The following is a 9,657-nucleotide window of genomic DNA, read 5'->3' on the forward strand; positions in this document are numbered from 1 at the left end:
TATATATAGCCATTGGAAAATGCTACTTGTGTTTCGGAATACTAATTGCAATGCTACAAAACTACGATGCCATATGGACTCAATACTGCAAAACAAACTAGCTATAAAAATTAAATTATGTCTATATGTCAAACCCACAATACACTAACACCTAACGACAAATTTAAGTATATTTTGTTGCAAAAACTAAACAAAAACTACGAAACATTAATACATACAAAATTTCTAAAATAAATTAAGAAACAATTTACCTGCTGTCTACAGCGGGATAGCATCTAGTTAATTTTTTCATATATAATAACACACACTTCTCACTAACCATCTAATTTCAAAGTTTCACATGGTTTGTACATTGTAAAACATCATTTTCTTAAATTCAAACTAATGGTGTCTCAAAAAATAAAATTCACTTTTATAAGAGGTTGTGAAGAAGAGGTTACATACAACCGAGAAACAATACTCAATGTCAATCTTTAGAGCTTCTTTAGTAGAGTTCAATAAAATCATTCGGCTTGAGCTTCTCGTGCTCTTTGTACTTTCAAGTCATCAAGATAGTTCTGATAGATATAAAACGCGAATCCTGTGAAGGCAATGAGCATCGCGACAATCTTAACCTCAGTCAGCCTGTCGTGGAACACGGCAATGGCTGCAAGAGGCGTAACAATGAGTGAGAGTGTACCAATAAAGTTCGAAAACAGCGAAGAGACCAGAAATATAAGCGCCACGGATCCTACAGAACCCAATTGACACGACACCGCTGTCCCAACCAAAGTCAAAACATAAATGACTTGACCCTCCTGAAACTCTTCCATCTCCTCACTCAACAACAGCCATTCCCCGCTTGCAAACAACCCGATAACCGCAACACAAGAAGCCACAAGCGACGTATAGATCTGCATCACGAGAACTATAGCGAAAATCTCACTCTTGAGAATCTTCTCGAATGAAAACTGCACAAGAGAGATCTGAAGAGAATAGATAAGAGAAGCAAGAACTGTAGAGAAACACCCAATCAAGTAACTCCACTTAGAATCCCCTAATGGGCTATTCGAATCATCGTCAAGAGAAACCAACATAGCAGAGATAGAGAGAAACAACACTGAGAACAGAATCAAACATGTGATTTTTTGAGAATTGATGTAATAAGAGAAGACACCATTGAAAGCTAACTGCGAAGCACATAGAATCGAATAAGTCGAAGCAGAGAGATACAAAAGCCCAATAGAGTATAAAAGATTGTCTAAACCAATAGCAAAACCAAGCGAAAGATAAATCCAAACCAGAGTCTTGAAAGAAGAAGAAGAAGAAGAAGAAAATGAAGAAGAAGATTTTGAAGAAGGAAGGAGACAAAGAGGGAGATAAAGAATCGGAAAGCCACAGGTTTGGACAAGAGTGGAGATCCATTTACTGTTTCCACCTTCGTTGTAATAAAACCGACCAAGCAGAACACCAATGGCTTGAGCAGAGATGAGGAAGAAGATACTTATGAAGACAAGAATCCACCATTGGGTTCGTTTTAGTTTCATGAGTTGTGTAGGAACACTAGTTCTTCCTCTTCCCTCATCTTCTTCCTTTAGCAGCAACATTGCTTCTTCATCATCTGTTACCAACATTAAAATGGAACTTCAAGAAGAATCTAGGAATTGGGTTTTGATCATTACTCAGTTTATTTCATTTCTAATATCGAAATTGAAATTAAAATGAGGAAAATTAGAGAGATATACCCATTGTGAAGGGAGAGTTGACTAATAGATGAATCGATTCTGTTTCGGGATTGAGAGAGATGAGTCTCATTTTATTTTCTCCTGCGTAAAGAGTTGACTTTTTTTTTTTTTTTGGGGTTCTTAAAGAGAAATCAAAACGTACAAACAGTAAAGAGATTACAAAGCCAATGAAGCCCAAAATCCATACGACTGCATGAGCCGAGTTTGATTTCAATAAATCATGGGTCGATATAAGAAGAAAAAAAGTATTTAGGAAACCAATCAAAAAGTATGTGTGAATGAATGGGAAAACGGCCAAAATCAATCCCAATTATTTTCATGCGGCCTTTTTTAACCCAAACTCTCATCCCTTACATTTATCAATCCGAACCCACATAGATTTCAAATAACAAACCTGAACTATGTAATCGTTAATTAATTTCAACATATACATGCTATTATATAATGTAACAAACATAAAATATGTAACCTTTAACCCATTGAATAAAAGGAATGATTCAGAAACAAATAAATAAATAATTACAACTTAACAATTCTAATCGACATTAACAAATACAAAAAAAAAATTATGTTGAAATTGGCTAACGGTTACATAGTTAAGGTTTGTTATTTGAAATTTATGTGAGTTCGGGTTGATAAGTGCAAGGGTCAGAGTTTGGGTTGAAAAATGCCGCATGAAATTAATTAGGGTTGATTTTGGCCGTTTTCTCGTGAATGAATATGTCAATATTTAACGCACTTAATATTATATCAAAGTTTAAGATAATAAATTACATACATATATAATAATAATGTATATTTATATAAAGTATGCTAAAAATATACATTTTTATATGTTAGAAATCTACATAGATAAATAACATGTTTGAAGGAAAAACTACGCGTCTTTCGATATTTTAAACACATAAGAAATTTGTATAAAACCATCTAAATTAGCTAAAATATTTTCTATATGACTTATAAACTCTTGCTATTTAATAAAATATCATGTCTTCATTTGCTATGCAATGCACATATTATTATGTAATGTTCAAAAAATAATTAGGCGGTAACTAGACGCTGGTAAAATCACAAAAAAAGAACCCCATGAGTGGGTTTAGGTACCTCTTTCTGTATTAGAGGGTTTCAACTCTAATAAGAAAGCGCTGTAAAACCGGGAAATATCCTTTTTCGCCGGATTTGAGCAAGATTTTCCTGTTTTTGAACAAGATATTACCAAATTCTTTGAAGATTATTGCAAAGTTTTAACCTAGTTCTTGCTTCTCTTGAGCGCAGTCAAAGTCTGGTTTTTCAGATTGCAAAGGAAAACGCAGAGAATGGAGTACGCACTCGACAAAGCCCTTCAAGAGATGTCCTTAGAAGAGGACAAGCCGATTGTCTTGCAAAGCCATCCAAAATTCAGCTCGTGTGAAAGGAATGGTTGCAACATCATAGGAAGATTACTTCGTCTGGAGAACCAAAAGATGTCTAGTATGATCCATGAGATGCCAAGGTCATGGAGAGTGTTTAGCAGAGCAAGAGGGATTGCTCTCCCGAATGATAAGTTTCAGTTCATCTTTGATTCTGAAACAGATCTATTGAGGGTTTTGGAGACCGGTGCTTGGACGTTTAATGATTGGAGTCTCACACTTGAAAGGTGGGTTGAGAATCCGCCTGCAAATTATTTAAAAGTGCTGCCAATATGGATCCGTCTACGTAACGTCCCTGTGAATCATAATACTGCAGAAACAATCTGGGAGATCGCAGAACATATTGGGCGTATCACTCATGTAGCTTTTGATCCGTTGAAGCCGTAGAGCAAGGGGTATGCTCGGGTTAGAATATTATTTGATATCAACAAACCGTTGAAGAATAGCAGAGCACTTCAACTTCACACGGGGGAGATAGTTGACATTGGGATTGAGTACGAGAGGATCCGGAAAAGATGCTACCAATGCTTAAGGTTAACACATGAAAAAGAAAGGTGTCCTTTCAATAACACATGAAAAAGAAAGGTGTCCTTTCAACCCTTCAAACCGGCAACCTGTTGCTACGAGAGGGGGAAGAATTGCACCTACTGTTCCATCTCGCTTAATCCCTAAAATAAGCAAAGATGATCCTTTGTTTGGTGTATTAACAGATGAGGATGTCGACCTTGACACTACTGGTAGAACAAAAATCACAAAACCAGTACTAGATGAGATGAGACAGTATCTCTCTGTGATTGATCCTCAGGAAAAGAAAGCTCGTATTGAGAGAGTTCGCAGATCAGTGTGGGATTTGGATGGCGATTCGCAGGGCAGAAAAACTCTACTTCAGCTGGAAGCTCTGGTTAAATTCACAACTGATGTGAATAGAGGAAAAGGTGTAGTGATGGATTTTCAGGCATCTAGTTCTGATTCGCAGCAAGGAGAAAAACAAGTTACATCAGCTATCAGAGCGGGTACAGCCATGACAAGACTTTCTCAACCAAGGAAATCTTCCTCTGCTACCTACGCTACGGCTTCTCAGACTGATTTGGATTCTACGAAACTGCAAGAAAGCTTTTCAGCTGGACTGACCGGGAACAAATCCAAGTCACTGAAAAAACGCCGGCGTCCTAATCAATGGAGGAGGAAAGCACAAGCTCACAGAAAAAACAAGAAGAAATAGCTACAAGTCAGCCAATCGCAACCAAGTCAAGTGAGGATGGTGTAGCTACACTACAAGAAATTCGGTCATTGGTAGCATATCATTGTAGCACTAATTCACTAACTGCTACTAAAAGTTACAAAATCGGATGGCAACTATATTGTAGCATTAATTTAGTGCTGGAATAGAATTTCACTAAGCGGGAACCCAAAAATCACTACTGTAGCAAAGAAAATCATTTTGGAGGCAAAACACTTAGCCAAAACTTTATTTTTTCCGCGACTTTACACTTAGCCAAAGACTCTCACACACTTAGCCAAACACTCTCACACACTTAGGTCATTTTCTCTAAAAATCGAAACCGACGAAATTCTTTCCGCCACCTCTGTCATTCCGCCACCTCTGTCTTTTCGATTCCCTCGATTTTCCGGCGACCAGGAAACCCAATTCTGGTCATTCCGCCACCTCTGTCTTCTTGATTCCCTCGATCTCCAGTCGTTTTCCTCGATTTCTCTCTGGTTTCGAAAAGGAAAATCAACCCTTTAGCTGGTGCATGTCTTCTCCGTCACTGAGTTGCTGTCATCTCCGTCGCTGTGTTGGTGTCGTCTCCGGAGATCTGCAAAATCGAAGAAGAAACCCACGACAGGTAGGCAACTCAGATCTGTAGTAATGACTGTAGATATAATCTTCGATTTCTCAATGTCTTAATTCGATTTCTCTAATTACTTTCCATTTACTCTCATTGTAGCTCTAGAGAAATCTTCGAGGATCTAACACGAATATAAGCTTCAGGTTATGGCTCTTTTATTTGTTTGAAATCTGGTTTTGATTTTTGTTTATTTCTGCAATTGAAATCGAGATATACATTCAAAAGACAATCTTTAGGTTAGGGTTCTTAGCTTCTGTTATTAGTTTGCAGGTTGGATCTTTTGACGACTAAAACTCACAAAACCAATCTTCAGAAGCTTAAAGCAGTTTGTCTTGTTTACAGGTTCCATTGTTTCTGACTTTTAAATTCTTGTTTGGTTTAATACTTGACTGTTTAATCTTGTTAATGTGAATGTCAATGTGTCTGTTTGGTGTTTGAGTTAGTCTTATGGGTTTGTTATGTTTTGCTTATGATACAGTCTGTTTGGTGTTTGATCAGTTTATCTTTTCTTATGTTTTGCTTATGGGTAAGAACATATAATGGTATTGTTTGTAGGTTCCAATGTTTTTGACTTTGAAATTCTTGTTTGGTTTAATACTTGTCTCTTTAATCTTGTTAATGTGAATGTCAATGAAAACGATTTGGTGTTTGAGTTATTATTATAGGTTTGTTATGTTTTGCTTATGGTGTCTGTTTGGTCTTTGAGTTATTCTTATGAGTTTTTATGTTTTGCTTATGGGTAAGAACATATAATGGTCGAAAAGTCATGGGTTCATCTGAACAGGTATGTAAAAACAATATATATATAAATATACTTAAGGGTTTAATGGGAGATTAAGAGAGTTAAGGTTTCTTATTGTTTTTTGGTCTCATCTTAATTTACTTAAGAGCTGAACCGGATTATGAGAGAGGTGCTTGGGATTTTGTGAGGTCTGTGGCTGCAGCTTTAGGAGAAATGGAGATGATTATTTGCCCCTGCATTGACTGTCGCAACGTAGATCGTCACTCAGCCGGTATTGTCGTTGATCATCTTGTAACAAGAGGAATGGATTTGAGTTACAAGATGAGAGATGATTGGTATCATCATGGAGAAGTGCAATCAGGGACTGAGAGTAGAAGCAATGCAAGTCAGTGGAACCAAGAGATTTTGGGGTTATACCAAGCTGCTGAGTTTAGAGATGAAGAGTTGGTTAGGCAGGCAGATTTATGTGAGGGTGCTGAGGCTGAGGATAAGCTAGAAGATGAGTTTCTTGCAAAGCTAGCCGATGCAGAAACGCCCCTATACCCAAGTTGTGCAAACCACAGCAAGCTATCGGCGATAGTTGAACTCTTTAGGATAAAGACAGAGAGTGGTTGGTCTGACAGAAGTTTTGATCTTCTGCTTCAGACTTTGCCACGGATGCTACCCAAGGACAATGTAATGCACACCTCGTTGTACGAGGTGAAGAAGTTTCTTAGATCTTTTGATATGGGTTACGAGAAGATACACGCTTGTGTGAACGACTGTTGTTTATTCAGGAAGCAATTTGAGAAGCTCAACAATTGTCCGAAATGCGACGCTTCACGTTGGAAGATTAACACCCGCACTGGCGAGGTGAAGAAAGGTATTCCACAGAAAGTACTTAGGTATTTTCCGATAATTCCACGTCTCAAAAGGATGTTCAGGTCTGAAGACATGGCGAAAGACTTAAGGTGGCATTTTAGTAATAAGAGCACTGACGGGAAAATTCGTCATCCGGTGGATTCTGTGACGTGGGATCAAATGAATGACAAGTACCCATCATTTGCCTCTGAAGAAAGGAACATTAGGCTTGGACTCTCGAAAGATGGGTTTAATCCGTTTAACATGAAGAATGTTAACTATAGTGCTTGGCCTGTTTTGTTAGTCAATTACAACATGTCACCTGACAAGTGTATGAAAGAGGAGAACATCATGTTGTCATTACTGATTCCTGGTCCAACACAACCTGGAAACAATATAGATGTGTACCTAGAACCCCTTATAGAGGATCTAAATCATCTGTGGGAGAAGGGAGAGTCAACGTATGACGCATTCAGTCACACTACTTTCACGTTAAGGGCGATGCTTCTCTGGACCATACAAGATTTTCCGGCATATGGAAATCTTGCGGGCTGTAAAGTCAAGGGAAAAATGGCATGTCCTGTGTGTGGAAAACACACAGACAGTATGTGGCTGACTAATTGCAGAAAGCACGTATATATGTGCCATCGGAAGGGTTTGCCACCAACACATGTTTATCGAAGAAAGAAAGTATGGTTCGATGGTAAAGCTGAGCATGGGAGAAGAGGTCGGATTCTGAGTGGTCATAACATATACCAACTACTGAAAAATTACAAGAATGATTTTGGGAATGTGAGAGTAACTGGAAGGAAGAGGAATATGAAAGAAAGTGTTGGTTTAGGCTCAGATTCTAATGATGAAACCAGTGAATCAGAGGAAGAGGATGAACCAGTAGATGAGGATGAGTTATCTAGATGGAAGAAACGGTCAATCCTTTTCAAATTGCCTTATTGGAAGGTATGTTCCTAATGTTTTTTTGTTTTTTTTCTATATATCATTTCTGAATTGATCTATTTGAACTGTCTTTAACATATAGTATTCTTTTCTGTCTTTTTGTTTGGGCCTAGGAACTGCCGGTTAGACATAATTTAGACGTTATGCACGTGGAGAGAAATGTCGTTGCTAGCATTGTCTCAACACTATTGCATTGCGGTAAATCAAAGGATGGGCTTAATGCTAGAAAAGATCTGCAAATGCTTGGTATTAGGAAGGATTTACATCCCCAACCCCGTGGAAAAAGAATGTACCTGCCTGCAGCTCCTTGGTCTTTATCCAAGAAAGAGAAGAAACTATTTTGTAAGCGCCTTTTTGATTTCAGAGGTCCGGATGGATATTGCTCAAATATCTCCAGGTGCGTGAAAATAGAAGATTCTACGATCAGAGGACTTAAATCTCATGACTATCATGTGTTGATGCAACAGTTACTTCCGGTTGCGATTAGAGGTACAAATTGATAACTTCTGACTTTATTTCTTATACAATTACCTTTTCTGGCTTTTAATCTTCAATGCTATTTATTTTCAGGTTTGTTACCTAAAGGTGTTAGGATAGCTATTGGACGCTTATCCGCATTTTTCAACCACCTATGTCAGCGAATTATCGACAGAGAGACAATTTTAGTAATGGAAACTGAAATTGTTGAAACTCTCTGCATGTTTGAGAGGTTCTTTCCTCCAAGTTTCTTCGATATAATGGTGCATTTGACGGTACATCTAGGCAGGGAAGCTCGGTTATGTGGACCAGTCCATTTTCGTTGGATGTACCCATTTGAGAGGTACAAATTGATAACTTCTAACTTTATTTCTTATACAATTAGCTTTTCTGGCTTTTAATCTTCAATGTGCTTTATCTGCAGGTACATGAAAGTTCTTAAGGACTTTGTAAGAAACACTGCAAGACCTGAGGGTTGTATTGCTGAATCGTATCTCGCTGAGGAATGCATGAGGTTCTGCCGTGAGTTCTTGAAAAATACAACTAGTGTTGAGGAAAAATCTGACAGAAATGATGAGTATGAGAGCAGCTCTATACTGGAGGGTCGTCCGATATCCGCAGCCACATCATGTACTCTTACTGAGAAAGAGAAGAACATAGCCCATCTTGCTGTGATTCATAATATGGCTCTAGTGGATCCTTATGTGGAGTAAGTACTCTTAACAGTCTCTTCTCAATTTTTGTTATATCTAACAGTTATTTCTATTAGATACATCAGCCTGTTAATATTGGGTTTTTATTTCGATTTAAGCATGCACCTTCAACAACTACAAAATTCTAATGAAAGATGTAGACGTGATGCGACAATATTATGGAGTACGCATACTCAGAAATTTGCGTCTTGGTTAAAAGAACAGGCAAGTTCATACTTGAGTCACCCTTATTTATTTTTTGGTGTAGCTATACTTGTCTTCAATATACACTGACACTTTAAAATTTTTTGAAATAGATACCTCTCAGTTCAGAACAACATGAAGATACGCTTAAATGGTTGGCTTACGGTCCTCGTAATTGCACAAGGTCTTACACGGGTTACATTGTCAACGGGCAACGGTTTCACACTACTTCAGTTGATAGACAAACTCAGAACAGTGGGGTCTTATATGAGGCCACAGCAATATGTAGAGCCAGTGCGAAAGACACTTCTCAGATGGTTGACTTTGTATCCTACTATGGCAGAGTGGTAGAGATTATACTTCTTGATTACAACATTTTCTACATTCCTCTATTCCGGTGTCAATGGGCAAACATAGGTAATGGAGTCAAGAAAGAAGATGGCTTCACGCTAGTCAACCTTAACCAAAGTCAAGTTTCATTTGCAAGAGATCCCTACATATTAGCTTCTCAAGCAAAGCAAGTGTTCTATTCAAGGGTAGATGAGTCATCTAGTTGGTATGTAGCTATGAGAGGTCCTACAAGAAGATACAGTGAAGAAGAATCTGAAGATGGAAATTCAGATGTGGGGCCATTGCCAGCAGTAGTGGACATGGAAGCTGATGACTTGGTTGATGAAGCTAGAAATGCCCGTCATGATTGTGAAGGAATTTATGTTTGAAAGAATAGTGTTTTGTTTTTTTTTGTGGATCTATGATGGCCTGGAA

At 38.0% G+C, this 9,657-nt stretch overlaps 1 protein-coding gene across 1 annotated transcript; it reads right to left on the reverse strand.

Annotated features, from left to right (window-relative positions):
• Positions 1-279: 279 nt before the first annotated feature.
• Positions 280-1,936, reverse strand: LOC9310616 (probable purine permease 13). The gene is made up of 2 exons (XM_021021816.1): positions 1,725-1,936; positions 280-1,600 (listed from the first exon to the last, which is right to left on the reverse strand). Exons 1-2 carry the CDS (start codon positions 1,792-1,794, stop codon positions 504-506), a joined length of 1,167 nt encoding a protein of 388 aa, XP_020877475.1. The 5' UTR covers positions 1,795-1,936; the 3' UTR covers positions 280-503.
• Positions 1,937-9,657: the final 7,721 nt, after the last annotated feature.

This window comes from Arabidopsis lyrata (genome assembly GCF_000004255.2).
Source record: "Arabidopsis lyrata subsp. lyrata unplaced genomic scaffold ARALYscaffold_6, whole genome shotgun sequence".
Lineage (NCBI taxonomy): Eukaryota > Viridiplantae > Streptophyta > Magnoliopsida > Brassicales > Brassicaceae > Arabidopsis > Arabidopsis lyrata.

Excerpts from the sequence above, each read along its gene's own strand:
- LOC9310616 (XM_021021816.1), bottom strand. The coding sequence starts at position 1,794 with ATGAGACTCATCTCTCTCAATCCCGAAACAGAATCGATTCATCTATTA. Across the intron at positions 1,601-1,724 it reads CAACTCTCCCTTCACAATGG|ATGATGAAGAAGCAATGTTG; the intron begins GTATATCTCTCT and ends TGTTGGTAACAG.